The sequence below is a fragment of the Ascaphus truei genome, chromosome 1 (genome assembly GCF_040206685.1).
Source record: "Ascaphus truei isolate aAscTru1 chromosome 1, aAscTru1.hap1, whole genome shotgun sequence".
In the NCBI taxonomy this organism is placed as follows: domain Eukaryota; kingdom Metazoa; phylum Chordata; class Amphibia; order Anura; family Ascaphidae; genus Ascaphus; species Ascaphus truei.
The window spans coordinates 95,833,517-95,858,332 of NC_134483.1; the positions used below are offsets into that span (position 1 = coordinate 95,833,517).

A 24,816-nucleotide genomic window follows, 5' to 3' on the forward strand; every position below is an offset into this window, starting at 1 on the left:
GCACCCTGAACATGCTAAAGCTGGTAAAAACACCAAAAAGCAACTGCTTCCTATGGGAAGAACAGAGCAAGCATCTAGAAGGTTCTTAATATCTGCGACAGCAGTTACCAAGTCTTTTCCCAGGTTAGTCAAATGGGGCCCACACCTACAGTAGCCAACAAAGACTTCTTTTGAAGAGAGGCTACTTTAAAGAGGCAATCCCAGCAATATCCTACAGGGTTTTGTTTTATTAAATAAATAATTTCTGTAGTATTCAATAATACATACTGCATTTTTTTTTAATTATTCAATGCAATTATTCGTAATGCAATTTTCAATATATTGAGCACCCTTTGATTTCTAGAGCAGGTTTTATCCCACCTCCCCAGCAGTGCAAGATCTTTGTAACACTTTCTTGTTTGTGATCATTTCTTGCAAACAGTAACAATAGATAATGTTACCTTGGTAATATAAGAATACTTTGTAGCTGCTGAGTTACCCTGACTGAAGGATCGATTCAAACTGAAAGGCAGCCATTTAGTGAACCCGGAGATCTTTGCTGATTGATCACGGGAGGACAAAATAGTTTTTAATACAGGAAATCAAATGAGATATATCTAGATAATTGTTTTAATAAGTGCCGGCTGGACTGCCTCTTTAGAGGTGTTTAGTAGAGAAGTGTTTTTGGGGCAGCAGTAGTACATGGCATATTGGGTATAACTATACAATGCAGCCGGTGACTGTTTTATCGTTAAACACATTTCTGCTTTCTCATAGAGCTGCACTTACTAGAAGCAGATTAAAATGTCCTATATAGATTATAAAGAGAAACAAGCCTGATAGCTAACTGTTTAAGAGCATTATTGTTATTGCTTTGACGTTAAAACGGTGTGTGAAAGGATTATGTTCTACGAAGAGTTTACATAAATGTCAAGTTATAGTGTGCTCCTAATCCCCCACATACTACAGAAAGCCTCTACCAGCTACAGTCTTGTTCCATCTGAATTCCTCTGTGATTGTATACAAAATTGCACCTACAAAAGTCACTGAAGTGCTCTCATTGATTTCCCAAACCAACAGTCAGTTATTCATACTGTAGGATAACTTGTATCAAAAGCAATTTAATAAAAAGCACTCATAAGCATTTTTATTCCTATCCATGATTGCAGACATTTACAAAACCAGAACAACATTTGAGTTTACCTTAAAAAATAACTTATTAAGCAGTGATATACACAGCACAAAATAGTTCAGGGAGAAAATGCAACATTTTATAATTAAAATGTAAACGTGAAAAAAAAAATAAACAAAAATGATGGAATAAGTCTCTATGTCTCACTACTTAAGATGGCATGTGATAATATCCTTTTACAATGTCCTGTGGGAATATATATATATTTATATATATTTATATATATGTACAGATGATAAATTGCAGTTCGGGTTAGGGCAATTCTTACATATGCCACTCTTTACAGTTGCTTGAATTTATGTTTGGACCCGCTTCTTCACAAAATAGGGCGCATGGCGACATAAAGAAAAGGTTTGTGCGGTGAGGATCTGGATCCTTAAGTTAAACTGTACGGTGATGGATGGTTTTCTTCGGTGGTAGGTCTGTGAAGAGGGCTGACTCACTGCGGTCTTCATGACGAGACTAGATGATGAATCACACACTCATTGTCATGCTAGGAGAATACTGCAAAGAGAGCAAAGCCACATTTAGTACTGCAGTCTAACAGCAAGGGACGGTGTATGGGCCCTGTTTTTTACATTTGTATCAGGCCAGCTGCATACCACATAAAAAGGACGAGCACAGGCCCTATGTATTTGTTTTTATATATTTGTATTGGAAATCTATGAGGCATACTCTCGCTGGGGAGGGTGTCCCACATTGTTTCCCTTTTATATATTTGTGAAAAAAACCATGAAAGAATTTCTTAATCTTGTTAGTACATTATATCTGCCTTGGTAAAATTAAACATGGCAACAAGTTCTTCCACGGTGGAAATAGTATTATAATACTGTACACATCTTTAGACCAGTTTTAAGTGCAATAGATCAACCACTTTTAGGGACAGTATAAGACCCAACGGACATAGGTTTTATATCACAGTGTATTTCATGAATCAATGATAAGGATCAGAAATTAGGTCCTTTTGAAAAGTCACATTTAGATGGGTACCCTATGTACACAAGCCTCCGTGATCATCGGATAAGCCATTCCGGCATCGGAAAACGGCCCATTGGATTGCATTGTTACGCGTCGGATAATCCGTTTGTCGTAAAGCAAAACGACAGATTTCCCTCCCCCCCCATGGTAAACATGCTTTTGTTTTTTTTATTTTTTCATTTTATCTAATGTCTTTTGGTTCTAAGACTCTCCGTTTTCAGACTTACAGGTACATTGTTGTTTTTGTTTTGATCTTTGTTTAGTAATTAGCCAAAAATATAAACATAATTGGCCTATATGCATGAATTCAAGTGACCAGGAGAAAAAGGGGAGAAAAACATTTCATTTTTTACACGGATACAAATAAAGTGAAATTGTAACTGTAAGGGCCAATACAAGTGGTTATTTATTTACCTGCCATGTTGGACCTCTCCTTTAAGAGGCAGTCACAGAGGCAGCATGACAATGTGCCCGGGTACAATGAATAATAGTTTGCTGTAAACCTCTTTAGCACTGATTGGGTCAAATAAAAATTTGCTATGAAAACAGATCTGCAACCAAACCATTATCTAAATGACACAGTTCAGTATACAAAACACTTACACTCTCACTCTGAAAAGGGTTTAAGAAATTTCCACCCATTTCTCCATCATCCCTTGGCGTGCCTGGCTGGTTACTCAGACTCATGTTATTCGGAGAGTTCTGTTTTCACACGAACAAATGATGTGGAAAAATGAAGTCAAAATATGGGATTAGAGGCAACACTCTTTGTGCGGGATATTGCTATGGTAAAAGTAAGGTAGATATTGGCAGACATAGGTACAAATAGTGTCTCATCACTACCAGATTTTAGCTCCTATATCAGTCTAGTTAAGCTTAAACTGAACACAATACACGCTCTCTATGCTATGCCAAAACCCCAGAACAAATAGTAACACAAACAGTGCTTCTACCAAACGTCCAGATAATGTGAAGTGCAGAGGATCTGTGTGTTGTTGTCTTCATTATTGTTGTTGTCTGCACTATTTACTTGTAAGTAGGAATAGGGGCTTGTGGCCTAATATATATCTTTTACTCAATCTAAGAGGTCTGTGTTTTGTCTTTTTAGTTTTTTTGCATAAGAGTAAAAATAATGTATCATGAAATGCTTACATTAGGTTAAATGTATAGAGCACAGTTCCCTGTACTGTATGTCGCATTTCACAATGTCTGGCGAATAATCGGACACTCCTTTTCCCTCCTCAACTCTAGTTTGCAAAAATCTATCTATTAACAATTTATAACACTTCAAACATTCTTCCTAAAATATGACAAATATGACAAATATATAAATAGATATATTAGCAGCGCTGTGAAAAAGCTCAGTTGACATGCATTATAAGCAGGGAATGTTACACCGGGGAGGTATTCCATGTCAGGAAGTCTGTACTCACCTTGGAAATACTGTCCATGTCCCCTGAGCCTAAAAATAAAAAAAAACACAGCAAACTTTATAAAATACTCAAATGTTGTGAAATGCTTATCAATTTCTTGGTAAAATCTAGAGATCAGCACCCATAATCACATCAGTTAGGTGCCCAGTCTGTTAGCATTGATAAAGAATGAAATGTCTGTGCTATGGAAGGGATTGATGTAACGGGTCAGATGCTCTGAGGTTAACGTCCCATTAAGTGGCTTAACGGAGCCAAGTTACTCACTTTAATAGTAACACAGTAGCCCCAAAAGGACAATACTATTTCATATGTAAATCTTTACTACTCCCATTGTATATTTTCTGTATGATCCTTATAGTACTGTTGGCTGATTGACTGTTTAGCTAAATTGTTTCATTACATATTTATCTTTGGTGAGAATGAGATACCATTTGAGCTATGGTCACACTTCATACATTATAGCTATATATTTATAATAGATGTATTCCACACCCACTACCTGGTGGGCACCTGTGTTTTCTCACGTAAAGAGCATAGAGTTAACTAGAACAGACGTTTGTGTTAATTACATGCAAATGAGGCGTTGTAGCATCCCCAGTCCATTAAGTCATGGTTACTCGGCATCACACATCTAGACACTGTAAAAGTCCTATTTCAGGATCTGAAATGGATGGGAGTAACATAACATGGCGTTATTTCCCTCTCCTCTCCACCTATTTCAGGGTCTGGATAGGAGTAATGCCAAGACCAACGTAGCATCACGTTATTGAAAGAGAACGCTGCATTATCCTAAAATAATGTGACGTTAAGGCTGTGCTAATAAATTGCATTTCAGATGTGGATACAATTAGCTTTAGCGATACCGTGTTAACTCATGGAACATAACGTTCGTTACTTTTTTTATATGTAGTGTCACGTTCTGAGTCCTGATTGAAAGTGGCTGCAATATTAGATATTTTCTCTCTTCAAAATTATTACAAACTATGTTACTTAACATTATTTTGTTAAAGATGGAGCATTTATATGACCAAGACTTTGAGGGTCCAACAGTGAAGATAGTTTTACACAGCCTTTCTTAAGCTCTATGGTCATGTAGCCGTTTTTTTCAAAAGTACAATTGATAAAGATAGTGGTTTAGTGCCTGGAATATTAACAGAGTTTAAACCGTGTCCCCTTCTGCATCTATAAAATGATCAGGGCTCTCGCATTTACATATAAAAAAAAATAATAATAATAGTGATAGATATATATATATATACACACATACAAACACTGTAAAAAATTTTTTTTATGTAAATGCGAGAGCCCTGATAATTTTATGTACACATGTACATATATATTAGTTTTTTTTAAAGTATAGTCCTTTTAAACCATAAACACAGAAAGGCATTAGTACAATGTATTCCCACCCAAACCCCTGTGCATTATGGTCAGAGCAAGACATTCCCTAGTCACCCATGCCCAATATACAGACCTGTATACATGTTTAATATCATTAAGAAGAAACATTATTGATATACCCTTATGCATAAATGAATGCATTTAGAGGCCCTGCAGTATAAGTTTAAGGGTACAATCCTTTCATAGCCTAGAGACAACTAATGCTTGTGGCCTGTTTAATAGATCAAGTGTAGGGTTTTGGCACCTTTTAAAAGGTCTCCACTGTAACTAAATGCTTTGTGGAGCTTTTAATGATCTTTACCTAATTTCTTCTGTGTTAGAACTGTTTGTAACCCCTTGTAGAGATGGAGTCCAGGTTAACCTCCCCAGAGCTAATAGAATAACACGTTCTCGGGACTCTGGGAAGGTACAGCCACAGCAGAAACTTTTTAAATCTGCTGCCTTCTTATCGACTGGGAATTGCTGTGGTCAATACCCCCTAGGAATCCCGGACTATGGGTGACATTAGCCTACTGTACATCTTTATACACCGATAAATAATTCATCAACATGGTTTTCCTTTTGTTCTGTGTAAACCAATTATGATGCAATCATTAGTCAGAGAGATAAAGGGGAAGATCAATAAGTACCGGAGATGAAGGGAGATCTTGCTGAGAAAGCAAATTAAATTCATACGATGTTGGGGGTGGGGAGGAGGCTTTCTGTTTACGTAGATCATATTTGGGGGAACTGCACTTTAAGAAGTGAGATCCATGTACAGTATGTAAGGTCCTTTATAGCAGATTACCAGCCTCATATGTTTTTCTAGACATTTTTGTTGTAGTTTTTACTACAAACAGGACAAAGCCTGCAGTTGCGTGTTCACATAGCAACTCCTCTATTTATTCACACTTTCTACACTCTTAACAGGCAAAATCGAGCTGGTTTCAACGCAGCATGAAAGGGTCTTATCAGAAAAAATATCTTCTTTTAGTCTTTTTAGATAAGGTATTTTTAAATCTGTTAATGCCGCCAAGTAACAGAGCATTAGCAGCCACATTCATTTATGAACGGCCCCTTTATCTAGTATATGCTACACCCGGTAATTGAACCTAAGTGTGTGAGGCGTTGATTGGATTAGACAGAGAAAGCACTAGAGACACTATGCAGAACATTTCATCATAAATGTGGTGGATTCTTGACATTTGCAGATGGCTAAAGTAAACATAAGAAACTTCACCAGGAACTGACAAATGTACATTTCCTAGAGATCACTTGACTCCAACTACAAACTACAAAAAGTTGCAGAAACGTTCTGGGTGAAGTTGGCAAAGAAGGATGGGTAGCCTACTCCCTCTCGTAACTACATGGGTGAGGTTAGTGAAAACATGCAAATATTGTCAAGGAAATTGTGAGATTCGCATATAATTGCATACACAAAAATGAAATTCATGAATGGAGAAGATGTGCTCTTGTGACACCGCCAATTGACAAGCCACCTTCACGGAAAGTAGAAATGGCCTACATGATGTTGTTGTACTCCTGTAGTGTTAGATATGACTGTTACCTAATGAGCCATTTATGTGGTGCGGTTCCATTCCACCCAATCCGCTCATTGGGCCATCTGAGCCGGGACCCATTGGGAACTGTAATAAAACAAAAATCAGTGTGTTACAAAGCAGAGTAGTTAACGAGACACGTGGACAGTACAATGGAGAGCGAAATAAGGTTTGAATTACACCAATTCAACTATTAAGAGACTATCTACAATAAGGATACTTTATTGGTACCATATTAATAGAAGCAACAACTCTTCCAAATAACATTACAAAAAAAAAATAAGTAAGCCTGAGAAAATCAGCAGTCCCCTGATATCTAGGATCCCTACTTCCCAAGATTTTTGTAGTTTGTTGTGCAGGTGTTTTGACACAAAAAACTTTAAAACATAGCCGTTGGGTCACCAATAGAAAGCTGCAATGTCTATGGTGTAGCTTTCTATTGGCTGCCTAGGATTGAGCATTACAAAGATTATATTTTCCTTGCAGTAACTATTTGCTCCCTCCCCAAATTCTTTTCCACTCGGATCACATCATTCCTCATCAATGTAAATTGTGCCTTAATAGATCTCCCATAGCAAAAAGAGCCACCGGTTTTTCAGGTAGCTACAGTCATGGGGCCCTTGGAAGGCCGATCCTGATGACATGGATGACGTACGTTCTGGGACACTCAAAAGTTTAAGTGACTGATCTAAAGCTTTCCTTGTCAGAAGAGGTCACGTGATTGTTCCATCACTGATGACAGAATGGAAGGGGGATTACTCCTTCCATTCTGTCATCAGTGCAGATTGCTTAGGATGCAACCTCCCCAAAGAAAACTAGCAATGTTTTGGGGACTACTACATTATGGGGAACCCAAGGTGCCAAGGACCCCATGATGTAGTAATGTCCGAGGATGCACAAAGGGTTAAAGTCAGAGCAGGAACATTGTGCGTTTTTATTTTCTTTCTTGGAGAAGTCACAAGAAGAAAAGGGAGCGAGATTTGATTATACAGAGCTGGGGTGAATAGGGGTCAACTTCCAGAATACCTTTATACAACTAAGAATCTGAAATCGTTTACTTTTTCTTACTCTCTTGCTCAGACAGACATAGGAATAAATATTTTTATCTACAAAAAAAATACAGGCAATTTCCATGGTATTTCAGTATAATTACGACAACATACGTACAAGCGGTCCTCGGTTATCCGACAAGGCGTTCTTGAAAATAGCGCCAGATCGTGAATCATCATAAAGCTAAACCCATTTTCTCATAGGGTCAATGTTATAAATTGAGGTTACATTCCTGCTACGGCCAATAAGGCCTTTTTAAACACATGACACAGAATATTGTACTTCAGCAAGAATATATGCAGTACATATAGTAAGTATGATATATAAACATGTATTTAAATACATGGGGGTAATAATTATATATAAGCTTGCAATACTGTACACTATCGAAGAATAGCCCTAGTACTACACATGTAACATATTTTTGTCATGACGGATATAACGGACAGTGAGCGTTGGATAATGCGCTTCTGTGGCAGAAAACTGCCCATTGGTATCTATTGTAAAGCGGTTCGTCAGAAAGCGAGGACCACCTGTATATAACCTAAAATTGCAATAAAACGGAACACTTCAGCAGTAAAGCACACGCATTCTCCTTGGCCAATCCCATTCTTACATTGGGTCTGTTAGGTCCAGGAGGTACTGCATTCATTAAAGTGTACATATTGTCCCCAGAGTTTGTTGAATCTGAAACAGAAGATTATATGCACAGGGTTAGCAGAGAAAAGGCAGAATAAAATTCTGCACACAAAATAAAAAAGGAACACATTTTTACATACACTTTTTATATAGAGGGTAATACCACTTAAAGACTTTATTTTATGTTCTTATGCCATGAAAGGATTAACGTGTTACCTAAATTATACAGGCTTTTCGTTTTTTCTATTATATCAGGGAACCAATCCAGACAAGCTAGAACTGCAAAGGTTAAAACATATATTTAAGCCATGATCAGCACAGGAACTGATGACATTTTAGTTTGTTACAACAAGCATTGAAATTACTTTTGAATCTAGTATATACAATACCAACAGCATTTTGGGGTTCAAATGAGTTGGTGAGCCCTACTTATGAGTGTAACTGAAGAGGGAACCACAGTTCGTGCTTAATGTCATTTGGCATTTTTCTCACATTCTGTATGTAGATATAGGTTTTAAATAATTATGAGATGTAGCGGGAAGCAGTGCAAATATAATCACCAGGTTTTCTCCCAAGAAATAATAAATATGAAAAGGAATGCTTCGGCTTTAGACTATTCAATGAATCTTATATTTGGAACCTTGATTAAAAACGTGTCGTGAATCAAGAATCTTCTTTTGGTACCCGGCACAACTTTTAGTGATGAAAAATGATCGTTTTTTGGACGATTCATTAACTTTTATGTAAGCTAAAGAATTTAAGTCATAACACATTTTTACATGAACTGGATATATGGTACTTAAAACGAGACACCAGGAATAAATTCATGGTTTTCCTCAGTAAACTTTTTTTGCTAAAAGGCACTTGCACGTTGTAGATTTGTTTCCGGTGAGGAAAATGGCTTTAAAATAATTTTGTCTGTTAAAGTTCTTCCTTGTATGTATTTTATCTTCAGTGTCTGAGGCAGACCAGTCACCTTAATGGTCACAGAAACAATATACTGAGAAGCATGGTGTAGCTCTACAGATATGTTTATTCTGGTGAGTGTTCCAGAACGGTTTCCTGAATTACATGGAACTTTGATATTGAGTTCTATAGTATTCCATGGTCAGTGAATAATCTAAATTGGATTATTACCAATGTTGCCCACGACTCAAATGTTTATGAAATCAACCCCAATTCATATCACTTTATGATGGAAATTTCTTCTCACTACTTAGAAGGGAAATCACTTAAGGATGAATGCAGGACACCTGATCTACATCTAAAGAAGGTAGAGACGGGGGGTGGAGGGGATATTGTGTTCAGATTAAAAAATAACTACAGAACAAAAGAAACCCATGAATAGAGAATTCGTAGGAAACACAGTTGTCTGCATAATTTGCTAATGAAGTCACAACAGAAACAGTTTTTTCCCTAATGAATTAGCGAGTAAAGCAAAAACCATAAATAAGGTAATTTTGATTACTTTTGTCAAAGCTAGGAAATTGAGCAGAAAGTCGTGCTCAGTAATCATTGTAAGGAGTAGTAATAGGCAGGATCATTTCCCCTATGCATACTGAAGCAACCCAAGTTTAATGGTATGTTTAAGTTCTGAGAACCCAGACCCAAAGGCCTACATTACATGCTCAACACCACATCAATATAACAATGTTCTAAGCTGTGCACATTTTAAGTGGATCTAATTTTCCTTAGAATAAACCAATACATGTTCAACAAAGTAAATAAAAACAAAACAGTGATTCATGACTGCTAAAATGTTCATTTGTTCTCTGCATGAAAATGACATCGCATTATCACCCTCGGTAATTAAACTGCAGTCGGTGTTCACAGTTTTCTTAAACGGAGATTACTGATGTTGTTAGTACCAAAAAATAATATTCATTTACCCGCTGGGCTCGGCATGATCGGTGTTCCTGGTGGACCTCCACCGCCAGGAGGACCCTGTAAGAACAATACAATCGGTTAGTATGACACGGATAGGCAACCCCCAATGTGGTTGGTGTTTCAGGAATGAAACCATCATTAGATTTACAAAAGCATGTGCCAGATGTTTTAATAAAAATATGTTACTGCTACATATACAGGGGTTTCTGCCCCTTAAAGAGCGTTCTTCAGTGCACTGCTCCTGTACCAATACAAATCTTGTATATGCTTTGATGCTTCAATACAGTTCAGGGAAAGTGGCAAGAAAGTTGGGAACCTCAATTATTATTCATATTAATAACTAAATGCCTCCAGTGTGCGTATAACTAAACGCTTGTGCTATATGACCAAGCAGTGTCAGTTTGACAATATTTAGTTAAGTGATCTTATTTGTTTGACTCGCATATATGAAGCTTCTTGGTTACTGTAAATGTCTGGCTTGTGCCCATCTTATAATCAATCTATTTTAATGGTTTTGTTATGATATAGATAGATATATATCGTATATCTTTTTTGACTCAACGAGGGCAGCTCATTAAACCGACACTGCCGATAGGGGCATATTCAAATAGAATCTCCCACTGACCTCAATTCAGCACTATCACAGTCGAATGAATAACCCCCAATGACTCTACAGTGTTTCCAAAAGTCTGAAGTAGAAACCAGTTCAAACTACTAGTGACGGTATTGGTCCTGGAGAAGTATATTGTTTGCTGTGCTACCTTTGACGGAATCAACATGGGAGTTCCTCAGATTAAATATGGGGTGCTCAACTCCAGACCTCAAGATCTGCCAATAGGTCAGGTCTTAAGGATATCCCAGCTTCAGCACAGGTGGTACAGTCTTTGAGTCACCTGTGCTGAAGCTGGGATATCCTTAAAACCTGACCTATTGGCAGATCTTGAGGTCTGGAGTTGAGCCCCACTGGATTAAATGACACAGGTTTCTTCTTAAAGAAACCTGTACGGCTTTAAAAGCTCTGTACACAAACTTTCATGTCGGTCTCTTAAAAGGTCAAATGTTAGTGCAAATTAGACAATGTGCACTCGTACCAAAATCTTACTCCTAATATTACAGATTTTGTTTTGCAATAATGCAGAATACGGAATGAATGCTTCTAATTCTAAGGGATTTAATATTCTTTTGTAAGAGAGCGCTGATCCTGTTGTGTAGCAAAGCATGGCTCTCCTTACAATGCTGTCCAGATTGGTAACGGTTCTTTAAATGAATATCAACATATGCACATTAAAAACGACAGAAAACAACTGAACACAATTCAGATGTTCGCTCTAGAGACAATACACAAGGGCTCTTCTTAACATCTGGATAACTATTTATTTGACTAAATAAAATGTAACATCAATTCCAACAAGCAAACAAAACCAGATGAACTTACTACATAATTCCCAGGAGACGCAGAAGAGTAGGGTATCTGAAAACAAATAAAAATCAAAGTTACTTCTTTTATTGTTCAGACAGAACATCTATTGATTGTTTTTTTTTTTGGTAATCTCGTTTTCGTCAGATACTTTTTTTGTTAGTAAGATTAGTACAGACTGCGCATCACAGAAGCAAGATGTTGTTCATAATGCTCAGCTCTGCTATATAGAGGTGGACAAATTCCAATCAGCCCCCATGATTTCCACACCTTATTCTATGAAATTTACGTTTTAGACTGCACTCCAGATCAAGTTTTCATTTCGCTGATGTACAGTGATAACTTTGTATGGCTTTTGGGTCCCGAAATCCGATGCATGGTATAGCAGCTGTTTATTAATGCTATGAAAATCGTCCGCTTGCAAGTGGCTATGGCATGTCACAAGGCATTTCAATGCTGAATCTTGGGGGCACAGCTTAAACCCCTACACCATCACCGAGTCACCTCCCAGCTCCACGTCTGCTCTTGAGCGAAGATTCAATGGAATGCCATTGTGACGGTAGGTGGTAGACGGCCTTCATTAATAAAGGTGGAGCCCGGCTGGCTGACCCTGAAACCGTATGGCAAGGGCCGAGTGTCAGCTCTTGGGTCTAATATTGTACCTTACCGTGTTGCCCTGTAATTCTGTTCCCCTTATACTGTTATAAGCTAGGAACCGTGTGTGTGGGCTTAACTATATAAGCCCAGTGGGCCAGTTAATGCATTCTATGCTGTATTCCCTTTGACTCATGTTCCCGTAGCTGCCTGTGCAAGCTTATAAGTGGGTTGCCTTGTATGGGTAGCCCGTTATGAGAAATGGCTGTAGGGCAGGGACTTCTGAAAAATGAGGAAATAGGGGGATAATTGGGGGCAAACAGAGTTAACCTGCATTGCCCGCCAGCAAGGTATGAGAGCTGGGTCTAGAAGGCGTGTATGCTAATGTAGGATTTAGAACCCCAGCTCGCAGATCCCAGTTTTAGAGTTTCAGCTGTAGGGATCAAATGTTACGGTTACTGTATTGGATGTAGGGGCTGGTGTCCTAGAACAGGTTTAAGAGCTCCAGTTCACAGACCCCACATTTTAGGTCCAAATTGTAGAGTGCAAGCTCTAGGGACCAAATGTTTGTTTTAAAACTACAATGAATTTTGTGTTTGTGCTGTGAGCTGAACTGCATACAGGACAAAAAGGCAGCCAGATGTGATTTAGCATTTCAATGCCACCAGCCCAAGTATAGGGATTCCCTGTGTTAATTGCAACATGGTGAGGGGGAAGGGCTGTGGACTTGCCATCTTCAGAGAAAGCCTTTGTTTCACCTAGACACAGGGGAGCCAGAAACACAGGGGGTACGGGGCAAGCCAGGAAAACGGTTGCTGGATTTCAAACTCGGGCACGATTTCCATTGGCAAGTTTTGAATTTCCCCCTCCTATCATTGAATGCACAACCACAATCCATGCTCTAATTGTCTGCCAGCCCCTTCAATGTATTAGATAAGCATCAAGCCCTATATAAGGGAAAGCAGTGTAGCAGATAACTCTTTTTTGTTGGAGATTTGAAGAGAAAAGCAGCTGCTTGCAGGCTTCTCAAAAGGTGCTTCTGGGTGAAAGAGCTATTCACACTGGCAGAGAAGCATGGAGAAGCCCAGCCAGCAGGCTTGAACCAACCGGAGCAGATAGGGTAACACCTTTTACTGAAGCAGCTAGGAAAGGGCTAGATCTCAACCGCCAGAACCCAGTAAGTGTGTATATTTTCCGTTGTTTGTATTTCTGTGTGTTCCTGCGGTCTTATCCAAATAAACCTCATTTTATTTCACTGCCTTGTTTTGCCTTGTGACTGATCCCTTAAAATAGAAATGTGTTAAAAGACCTGGTCTACCGTGACACCATTATTTTGCCGCTTGAAAAGCAAGTATTGCAGGAAGAGGGTAACAAGAAGGGACGAGCAAGATTCAAGACAAGAGGACAGAAAGGTGGGGCATTAATGGATTTCACTGCTGGCCCTGCATACACACACACACACACACACACACACACACACAAACACAAACACACACACAAAAACAAAGTGTGTGGCAATTCAAAGAATACACAGGTGAAATTATTCACCTAAAGGCAGTAGCAGTTCTAGAGGTCATCCCAACCAATGGGTTTAACAGTTGGGGGTTATTCACTAAAAGGAGATTTGCTACAATAGACAGCTGTAATAGCAATCTCACATATCACATGTATACTAACCGAGTTAGCATTGCCTGGATTGGGCCATGGTCTACCGCCTCCTGGACCCCTGCAAAATAAACAAAATGTTACATAATTAACGGTTGTATGTATGTATATTTTTATTCATATAGCGCCAGTGTACCCAGCACTTTACAAAAGAGGGGGAAAAAATGTTCCAATTAAATATCATGTCTGGCACCCACACAAATTGATGCACATCTACCTATTTGCATGATGCAACTATATAACTACACTATGAAGACGGTGCAAATACTTCATTCAAGAACATGTCCTACATGGTCTCTCTAGAGGAATGTATTTTAATACATAAATTGATCCAGTATGATATGATCCTCGATTTGTACTGCACTATTCGTCAATGACGTACTTTAAATTTATAGATAACACAGAACAGAAAATTAGCCCAATATACATTTCTTACGTAAGGTGAATTCATTTGAAACCACTGCCATGGATATAGGTTTCTGGAAACGAGAATCTAAACATGCTACAAAAATCATTGCCAAAGTCAAAGGAACACTAAATTTGCTCATTTCATTCATATTACATGTACATAACACCAGTACATATTAGTTATCAAGAATTTCACAGATTTTCTGTAGACTCATGAATTTGTCACAGCAACAAGAAGCTATTGGAGGTTCTATACATGCAAGAACTCAAGAACAGAGTATACACCGCTGGGCATACTACAGACACCGTCCCTACCCTGATGTGCATACATTATGGTTTTAGTGCCAGAGACAAAGGGAGGTCAAGTGACTAGCCCAAGGCCACAGGGAGCCGACACTGGGATTTGAACCAGGCCTCAGAGTCAGTACCTTTACTGAACCACTCCTTCAGTTTAATGGACGTGGCGATATTTCATACATGCTGTTAAGCCTATTGATGGGTTATTTAGAACGTAGGATTCCTTTATTTGAAGCTGTGGTGCTTACATGTTCATTCCAGGCATTCCAGGGCCACCGAGTGCATTCAGTGGCGGCCTCATTCCTCCTCCATAACTCTGTAATGATAACCAAGGGTCAGACTACCACAAAATAAAAACAAAACAAAACAAAAAAAAAAAAAAAAAAGGGGGAAAGAAAGGACAGTATATTAATGACAATCCTACAAATAGTGGATTGGATAGCGCCAGAATACACACAAAAAAATCTAATTTCAATGAGACTAAACGTATAGGACCACTCTGCTAAACATGCCTAGCATTAACTTGCTGAATATCTTGCTAGAATTTATAAAATGAAGAGTGGACAATATTTGTGTTAGATCAGAAAAATGATGCAGGAAGCATAACAAAAAGCTAATAATACAAGAAAAGTCATATGTTTCACTGGTTTACGGTTTTCAAGCATTTTTTAAAAAAAAAGTAGCATAACATTCAGATCTTTCCTTTATTTTTCTTATTTGAGAAGGGATGTTGCCTGAAGCATAACCCTTTCGTTGCTGGATAGACAGATTCTATAACTGCCTAAACTAGTAAATGCCCCAAACTATGAAAATAACAGGACTACCAGCTAGGTTATAACATGGACTTGTACAGCTACATTTGTCCCTGATCGACAAACAGCGATTCATTGAAATCTGAAAACATTTGCACAAAGTCCACTGGAAAAAGCAAAAAAAAAAAAAATAAAGTTACATTTATTTCTTAAATATTTATTCTTAAGGGTCTATTTTTCCCACCATAACATGACACCAGTAGTGATTGAGGCCTATGTGTGACCTTTTCGGTCGTTCATGCAACTACCTGGTAATATGCAAAACTATATTAACCAAATGGTCATGGTGGGGCGGTGTTTCACAATCCAAATAATGTGCAACGTACCTGTGGGCCTAAGGGAACCATTCCCCTTGGACCGCTCATTCGCTGCATTGGCCCACCCATGTTTGGATGTCCTGAAAGCAGTAATACGACGTTTAGTATCATTGCACAAGCAGTTTGTTTAAATAATACACCATAATTTAGGCATAACAGCAGCAACCCATCTTCATTTTGGTTTTATCGTCTACATCAGGGGTGCTCAACTCCAGTTCTCATGGCCCCCCAACAGGGCAGGTTAAGGATATCCCTGCTTCAGCACAGGAGGCTCAAATCAGTGCTGGGCTGAAGCTGGGATATCCTTAAAACCTGCCCAGTTGGGGTGTCATGAGGACTGGAGTTGAGCACCCCTGTTCTACATTACTGTGAAGAGAACAGTGCCTGGAGAATGTATTTACTTTAAGCTAGTATGGAGCTGCTAAATGCCATTTTGCAGTAGTTCACAGAATCCCCACCTCAGATTTGTAATGATCCAGCACGACTTAATGGTAACGTGGCTCGTACGCCAAAATGATGCATGATAACAAATACAACATTGAGATGGTGTAGCACAGCGCTGGTACAATATATTTAAGGACTACGTTAATTAAACAGTGCTACTCCATTAGGCACCTTGCAGCGCTGCCAGACACGTTACATTCAAGTAAATGTGCAGTAGGGTCTTCGGGTTTCCGAAAACGTCTTGTGAAGTAGCACCGCTTTGTATGTATGGCCCTTACTGTCCAATTTATCTCAACGGATTTATAGTGCAGAATAAGGAGTAGTTTATGGAAAAACACACACACACACACACACACACACACACACACACACACACACACACACACACACACACACACACACACACACACACACACACACACACACACACACACACACACACACACACTTCTGTAGTACAGTCAATTTTAAGCCCAAGTTTTTCATATATAATAGTTTTAAGGCTATGGATTCTTCATCTTCTTCTCTGAATGGGTAGTGGGGATGGGTCATGGCAGATCCATTAACAGGGTTTGGTTTTAGCAACAAATAAGACTGCAAAAGGTGGCCACATGGCGTTTTAACATTTGCATACACTTTTTAGTAACTTATTACTAGGTTTATGAATATTATTGGTAGTTCTGCTAGTTGACTATTTATTAAGCAATGAAAACAGAATTTCAATTTGCACTGTAATCAGAGTTTTTACAATTACATTGCATTTTCTGCTTGTTAGAAAATGCTATTAATGCTTTAAAATGTTGAAGTAAACCTACAAGGTATTTTATTCTCATTTATAAAAAAAAAAAAAACGATGGAAAAAAACTGATCAATGCTGCCAACAACATCCATAATAGGCACTTACCTTGTTGTCTTGTTGGGTCTATTCCACTAGGAAGTAATGTCTGGCCCCCAGGAACACCCCCAAGTGCCTGGATAAGGTAAACACGTATTATACACAGGCAATGCTAGCGATCAGTCTATATAAACAATGTAGGAATCAAAGCAGGTAGTGCTTACCTGATTAGGTATTCTTAAAGGGGGCCTCGGACCGCCTGGATATCGTGGTGACATGAAAGGCTATAAAGACAAGAATGTAAGCATAGGAATAGCTCAGCCTGGCCATGGATACAAACATTGGGATCTGTTCGACCACAGATATCGCTGCAGTTATTCGTTTATTCATGCATGGACCGGTTTGCCCGGTCCTCTTTCAAACAGATTGTATTCTCAGTACCTATGGAACTGGGGTACAGGTCAACTTTTCATGTATATATGCTCTAGCAACACACCATCTTTATTGGAAATTCACTCAATATGGTTTCCTCATAGATATTTTCAATTTTGCAAATGATTTATTCATGTACACGGTGTGGCCTAACAGGAACTGCCATCCGGGAAGCAGCTGCTCCCCAAATCCCTAAACACAAGACACTCCCACAAAGTGTTCTTTAAGTGCAAAGTTACATGCAGAATAGAATTAATTTATAGCACCAGCAGTGCGAGGGGAGCTTACCAAACATTGCATGCCTGGGATTGGATAACACCACTTAAACATACATATTTATTTTTTAAAGTGGCCAATTAGCTCCTGCATAAATTATCACTGGCACAAGTGGGTTACTGGAAGGAACACTCAATATTATTAGTGGGTCTCCTATAACCTGCTTTGACTAGTACTACATAGACATGCATAAATATACACACCTCTAAGTTTTTCAAACTAGGACTTAAGTTCATACTTCATTTACTTCATGGAAGAGACAAGTTTAGTTCACTTTTAGTGCTGGGGGAAGCTTCAAAGGCATGTCTCCCTTTTATTTGCACTCATTATTTAAATGTATTTAATAGCTTTACAAATCTAGGCCAAAAGTGCAATGACAATTTACCTGCAATATGAAATTCAACTTGCTTGTTTGAGGCCAATATCTAAGTGCAGAAATACTGCTGCAGATAGCGCAAGGCCAAGATATAATCGTATAATTTTGCCCACTAGCAACAGGCCCTTGAAGTATGATATCACATTCATATTTTACTCCAATAGAAAGTCGGATTGTAAAATTAAGTATTTATCTAAATGAAAATGGTAAACACATATACACAGACTGAATGTAGCTTTTGATTGGCAGTGTCACGCCAATATCTTCAAACAAAGACAAAACAAAACTATTTATCAATGTAATTGGCTTAAAGATAGGCAGTCATCCTTGTGGCAAACATTTCACTTATTTGATGTCTTTGGACTATTTGGGGATTTTACATTTTATTTTAAAGGAGAGTTCGTTTGCCCTTAGGAGAATAGGAGAACTAGTGACACCACACAAGAGACGGGCCAAAGGATGCAAACTCTTCTACGTTTCAGTGCAAGCTAACGTGAAAAATAAGATTTCAAAATACTTCATGTGGATTCGCCTGGGACCTTAACCCCGTCTCTGCCAGAAGGGCCTGCAACTCACTGCAGTGCAGGGGTTAAAAGAGAGGTTTCTTTGTGGCCTCCTACCTGACCGTGGGGTCCTATCATGGAATTGCTGAGGTTGTGAGGTAGGTGCTGTGCGTGCGGTGATGACCGTGAACCTGAAGGTCCCTAGAGAGCAACAAGTACAGGGACAGGATTAGAATTGTTTTTTTTTTTTAAATTTTTTTATTTAAGGACTACTTCAAGGGCTGTTCTTTAACCAGTATACTGGCGCTTTATGCAACCCAACACCATATTCACACTTTCCGACAGGATGAGGTATACTATGGCTTTTTAGAATATTTAATTATGGACATAAAAAGGAAAAAAAGTGCCCAGTTTAATCTCAGATGGCGAGAAACCAAAAGGTGCGTCTATTTCTTCTACTGACCACAAGAGTTTCCAAAATATTAACAATATGTAAAGCAAAGTTACCCAAAATATGACGGTGCAAACAAATTCATGGGCGTGTGGTAAAGTACAAGGGTATTACAACAGTGAAATTACAGAAAGTTGACAGAAATATACCCCAAAATAAACACACAACATCCACAAAAAAACATTTTTTTTCTACAGAGAACTACAAAGCAACCACCATGTTATAGAATGTGTACTCAATCTTTATTTATTCCTTCCTATTGCAGGCTGTAAAGGTGCAGTCCCGCCTACGACCAAAATGAACAAATCAGCAGTAGGATGTTTAAGGGGTATACATCCAAGTGATGAATGCTTTTTACATGAGAATCAGACTCCTACAAATAAATATATATATATATATATATATATATATATATATATATAATCAAAAAATAAATAGATGATACCGTTCTGTGGCTAACGAAATGCTTTTATTTGTGCGAGCTTTCGAGATACACTGATCTCTTCTTCCGGCGATGTTACAATGAATGAAGCAACATCGCCGGAAGAAGAGATCAGTGTATCTCGAAAGCTCGCACAAATAAAAGCATTTCATTAGCCACAGAACGGTATCATCTATTTATTTTTTGATTATTGAAGCTCGGCTAACACGGTACTGATACCTCTCTCTCTCTCTCTCTATATATATATATATATATATATATTTAAAGTTAGTTTGCAAGCTGGGAAGGGTTTAGCTTCCTCTAGCTGTTCCCTTTAATGGGATATCACGGTGTCCCGAACAGGTGCTTCCAACAAGCAAGACATCACACTCCCTTATCCTCATTCGCTCTCTAGTAGAGACAGGAGCAGGGTCGAAGAAACCCCTTTTTACTACAACTACCTACCACCCCTCAGTCTCTGCAAAAAAGAAAAAAAACTGTCCTCGTTTCCAAAGAAACCGAAGACGAAGAGTTTATTTGCTTTACTTATAATTTTGCTGGTCTTAAGGTGCCAATTACATTGTTAAGCAGTTTACAATATGATATTTTTGACAGATAAAAGAGATTAGACGGTTAACAAACAAAAATTGGAGGAATGGTTATAATTCCCTTTTTGGGCTTGATAAGATAAGGTGTCTTGGGTGTATACCAGACTAGGTTTTTAAAGACAGCAGTTTATAACTCGCATTGCACCAATAAATATTTAGATTAAAGCAATCATTCGTCCGAAAAATAAAATAATATGTACCGATAACCATTAGAACTAGCCCTATAACTAAAAATGGCAAAAAAGCCACACGACCTTGGTATCAAGTTGTAGGATACTATAAAAGAATAGGATTTTCACTTCACCTTCAATTCGTTCAAAACCATAAAAGGTTATTCTTATTCTACTCCTACTTTGAGACATCTAAAATAATGCATTAAGTCAACAACTCTAGCAGAGGGAAATGAGGGTGTTTACCGCCTCTTTCCACTAGATGGCAAGCTAGACATATTTTGAAGGGAACAAGTCGCACGGAATATTGTGTTATTTTTTTTAACTGATCTCTCACTGCAGAGGAATGTGTAAACAGGATTCATCCCCACTGAAAGGCAATATTTAGCGTTCCCTTTTGTGTGTGTGTTACTACTTCTATCTATATGGAAATACTGCGACACAACCAAAACATTGCCAGGGTGCTCATGCAAGAATAAAAGCATAAAGGGAAAAGATCAGGCACATGACTTAATATCAAAGGTTTACTAAAAGATCTTTCGGTTCAAATCAGAACCTTTATGAAGACTTGGAAAAGGTTCTGGTTTGAAACGTTGATCTTTTATTAAAGCAGCAACACTACATGCCCCCTTTTTCTTTTCTCCTTATTTGTACACCATGTGACAATGTATCATTCTACATTCTTACCTACGCTGGCAATCGGTTGTTACTCCTGTTACAAATCTGGGAAAATCCTGATTGCGTGCCTAAACAATGTGCCTTTCGGTTTCAATCAATCCTTCAGTGAGTATAACCTCAGCAGCTACAATGTATCTTGATATTACTACGGCAACATTATCTATGGTTACAGTTTGCAGCTCAAACTGCTGGAAACATTTATCACAAACAGAAAAGTATTACAAAAATCTTGCACTGCTGTGGAGGTGGAATAAAACCTGATATACAAACCAAAGGATGCTCAGTAAATTAAAACACATTAAAAATGGCCGCAAGAGTCAAAATAAAAAAATGTAAAAAAAAAAGTCACCATTCTTTAATACTACAAAACTGATTCATTTATAAAACAAATTCCACCTTTTATTAAAATTACGACAGGAAATGAGTGCCATGCAAAATGGAACCTTGAGTTTGAAACAATTTGGGATTTACTGAAGAATGAGGGGCGGTCATGTCATGTTCATTACATGTCAGGGTAATGAGGACTGTTTTATGGCATCTCAATGCAAAGCATTCCGGATGTTCTTAAACATTTATACATGGATCAGAGAGAGGGTACAGAAGGTAAATATAGATGAATAATAAAAGGTTTCTATTAAAGTAAAATAAACTAATAAATCACAGAGGCCTAGAACATGCGTTTCTAGGCATCTTTTATCTTCAAGCTAGGAGGCACCTCCAACATAATAAGTACAATGCAACTTCCTGGTAATCAAAACCAAGCAGACCTGAATTGCCTAGGTACACCCCCCACCCTCCCCCCCAAAAAAACTTCTTGCTAATGACCCTAATTACTGTTTGTAATTATTAACTCATAGGCCTGGGGTCAGTAAGGAATGAGCAGGAGAGGTCACGCATATCTGATAGAAAGAGCTGCCTCCCAATGCCATTTGTTTCACAATGTGTTCCTGTACTCCCTGCTAGGCCATTGGCCATAAAACAATACTGGGGCCATAAATGGTGGGAAGTGTGCACCCTCAACTTTGTTTGGTGCAATTTACTATTATTGATATGCTGATCTACACTTTCTGGAACAATAGCATTACATGAGAAAGAATTGGCAATACTGACGTTTTATCTGCACTTACCACACATAGATTTAGATTATTAAACATGTGGTATTGGTTCACATCTACAAGAGAGTATGTGTGTTAAAGTTCATACCTAAATATCTTCTGTTTATTCAAAAAGTGGGAACACAAATGAAAAGGCAACTTGAACGTTATCGAACAGCCAGTGAAAAGTAAGTATGCTTGTACTATCCCCTGAAGGTAAACCCACTGTTATACTCGGGCCACGTGGTCTTGTTATCTCCTCTCTCCGACACAAAAAGGCTAACAAAGTTTAAACTGCACCGGTATTGATTTGCAAAATGTAGTATGGTTGATGTGCATTTTAGAACTGCCGACACAAATTAATATCTAAAAAGAAATCCCTTCAGCGCCATTTTTTTAACCAAGAGTCTTTTGTGGTACTTTTTTTGCACACATTAGATGGAAACTTAAACAAGGAATACAACATGTAATAAAAAAAAAAAAAAGAACTTATGAATGAAGTAAGGTCATCAAGGCATTTCTCCTTAATAAAGCTGCTCCAGCACTGGGCCTTCAATGTACAGTCTAATCATGTAATGGAATACGGATTTGAACAGATATAGCTCCCTCGCTCGTTATTGCAACAATTCGGAGTCAGCTAGCGATTTATAGTAAACCCACTTTTACAAGATCTGAAATCTCACCAGATCTTTAAAGCTCTGGTGCGACTCCAGGTAACGTGTAACATTTTGTTTAAACCGGAGCAACATATTTTGAAAAGAAAAAATAGGAAAGTTTGTCGGCAAAAAAAAAAAAAAAACATTGATATTTACTTTCCCTTCCTTGATGTAACCAATTTTTTTCAGTTTCTCACTTGGCTTAAGTACTATGTTCATAGAGATAAGAGTTTGATTATCTTGTGCCTATTGGTGCAACCTCAGAACTTACAGATACAATCTAATCCATAAAGGCTCATGTTAATGTACAGTACTGAGGAAGTCATGAGTATGTAATCGTTCTGCAAAGAATAGCATTGAGAAATCATTTATAACATATGCTAATTGCAGAACATTTTAGATATTGCACTTCTGCCAACAGCTTTTTACCATAAAATGGGAGAGAGTATGGTACGGTGTAAAGTAGCTCAATCTACAGCACAAGAAATACAAGTTTGAATACTGCATTTAAAAACTATATACAGCATACTGATGCAGCGGCCGTTATTCGGAAACTTCACGCGTCATGTACATCGGAATCCCGATTTGAAACCGCGGGATGAATTCCAGCCTTCCCGCACTAAGATGCGAGCGTAGTGAGTGCAGAAAAACGAATTTTAGTGTTCTGGCTTTTAAAAACATGAAATTGACACAGTAGCACAGTAGCACAGGAGCACAGTACTGTACACATTACAATTAATCCATTTTATTGCAAACGAAGAAACAGAATCCATGAAATTCAAACAAAACATCCGCGCTAAGCGCGGGTGCCTGGGGTGATTTGCCGCGTTCATGCTGCGTGGGGAACAGCAGAGAACTCAAAATCGGCGCCGAGATGTGTTCGAATAACGGCCGCTGCATCAGTATAGTTGCTGCCAAGACATATATCATTGTATATGTAGACTTAAAGTTAAATTTTACTTTGTTCTATTATATATGGAGCCCTGCTTTTGGTTTGTTCCCCCTATGGATTATATCATATGAACCAGGAGCTCACATTAAATTTAGGTTTTGAGCTCTCTAATTTGTGCTGGTGTGTAAGGTCTGTGCATACCTGAAAGAAGCCTGGAGGGACGGGGCCCACTGGCATTCCATCCCCTGGAGGAATGTTTCCTAGAACAGGGCTGGGGGCAGCTGCAGCACTCTGAAAAGAAAGGCAACAAACGGCCGTTAATACAGGACAGAATCACTCAAAGTACAATGTTGGGAGTGAAAAGAATATGTGCGTCACAACAACTCCAGAGAAAGCAATGCAAAACTGATCACAATGTACAAATATTTGCAGCAAGACACACACACACACACACACACACACAGACACACAGACGCACGCACGCACGCACGCACGCAGCTCAACCACCCTGTAAAATCAAATGTAAGAAAAACAAAAAAAGCACACAATGTTTGTTTCCGATTAGAAGTCCAGATTGATCGGCACATTATCAAATTCCTTCTAGGAAATGAACAGATCTCACCATGTTCTCGTGATGCAGTATTTCACAACAAAAAGCCGCAGCACGATTGAAATAATAAAATGGAGTGTTAAAATTCTCAATATAAAGCCGATATCAGAAGATAACTTGGGGAAATGTATAGATTGCTGAAGAGTGGTTTCACCCTAGTACAGCTCTTGTGCTTTCATATATACCTCCCTCATGTCCAAGCGATAGTTCTAGGCCAAGCAGCCATTCTATTGTCAAGCCACATTTTCAAATACTTGTACTCGTAGCAGGCACTAAAAATGGGCACTGAAATGGCACTAGGTCTGGTGAGAGGAAGTCTGCGTTTATTTGCCAATTTTGATACATACTGTATCAAAGCAAAAAATTGTGAAGAAATGGAATATAACAATTGTAGCCAGGTCACCTGATGGCTACTACTCTGCACCAGGGCTTACTGCCAGTACAGGGCAATCAGGTTGCCAGTAGTTTATATGGGGGTTTCCCCCTCCGAGGAGCTGCACCTGAGTGACAGTGGGAGGCGGTGACATCCGGCCTGGGTATGACCAATCATGAGACAGACCTGGTGCCTTCCTCCTGGCTGTACTTAAGGGCAGTGTCGTCCCAAATTTAGTAGTGCCTCTACCCACTTGAGAGGGGCAGGTCACACAGCCAAGAGCCTGACTATTGGGCCTATTCTGGTCCTCTTCCCTCCGGGGGACAGAGTGTGTACCATACCTCTGCCTCTGATAGAGGGGCAGGGAAGAGCTGGGACTGCTGCGGGTGC

General features: G+C 38.7%; 1 protein-coding gene across 8 annotated transcripts in view; it reads right to left on the reverse strand.

Moving 5' to 3' along the window:
* Window positions 1-1,080: 1,080 nt before the first annotated feature.
* SSBP2 (single stranded DNA binding protein 2) overlaps window positions 1,081-24,816 on the reverse strand; it is a 134,427-nt gene continuing 110,691 nt past the window's right edge. The window contains exons 5-19 of one of the 8 annotated variants that reach the window (XM_075592409.1): window positions 23,645-23,734; window positions 18,591-18,674; window positions 17,111-17,170; window positions 16,956-17,022; window positions 15,617-15,687; window positions 14,727-14,818; window positions 13,786-13,834; window positions 11,533-11,568; window positions 10,100-10,154; window positions 8,427-8,489; window positions 8,188-8,258; window positions 6,530-6,608; window positions 3,583-3,611; window positions 2,753-2,851; window positions 1,081-1,675 (exon numbers count right to left, since the gene is read on the reverse strand). In XM_075592409.1, coding sequence (XP_075448524.1) covers window positions 1,646-1,675; window positions 2,753-2,851; window positions 3,583-3,611; window positions 6,530-6,608; window positions 8,188-8,258; window positions 8,427-8,489; window positions 10,100-10,154; window positions 11,533-11,568; window positions 13,786-13,834; window positions 14,727-14,818; window positions 15,617-15,687; window positions 16,956-17,022; window positions 17,111-17,170; window positions 18,591-18,674; window positions 23,645-23,734 — 975 coding nt within the window. In that variant the 3' untranslated portion in view covers window positions 1,081-1,645. The remainder of the gene's footprint in view (window positions 1,676-2,752; window positions 2,852-3,582; window positions 3,612-6,529; window positions 6,609-8,187; window positions 8,259-8,426; window positions 8,490-10,099; window positions 10,155-11,532; window positions 11,569-13,785; window positions 13,835-14,726; window positions 14,819-15,616; window positions 15,688-16,955; window positions 17,023-17,110; window positions 17,171-18,590; window positions 18,675-23,644; window positions 23,735-24,816) is intronic. The other 7 variants (XM_075592416.1, XM_075592447.1, XM_075592428.1 and 4 more) reach the window with 7 other exon arrangements.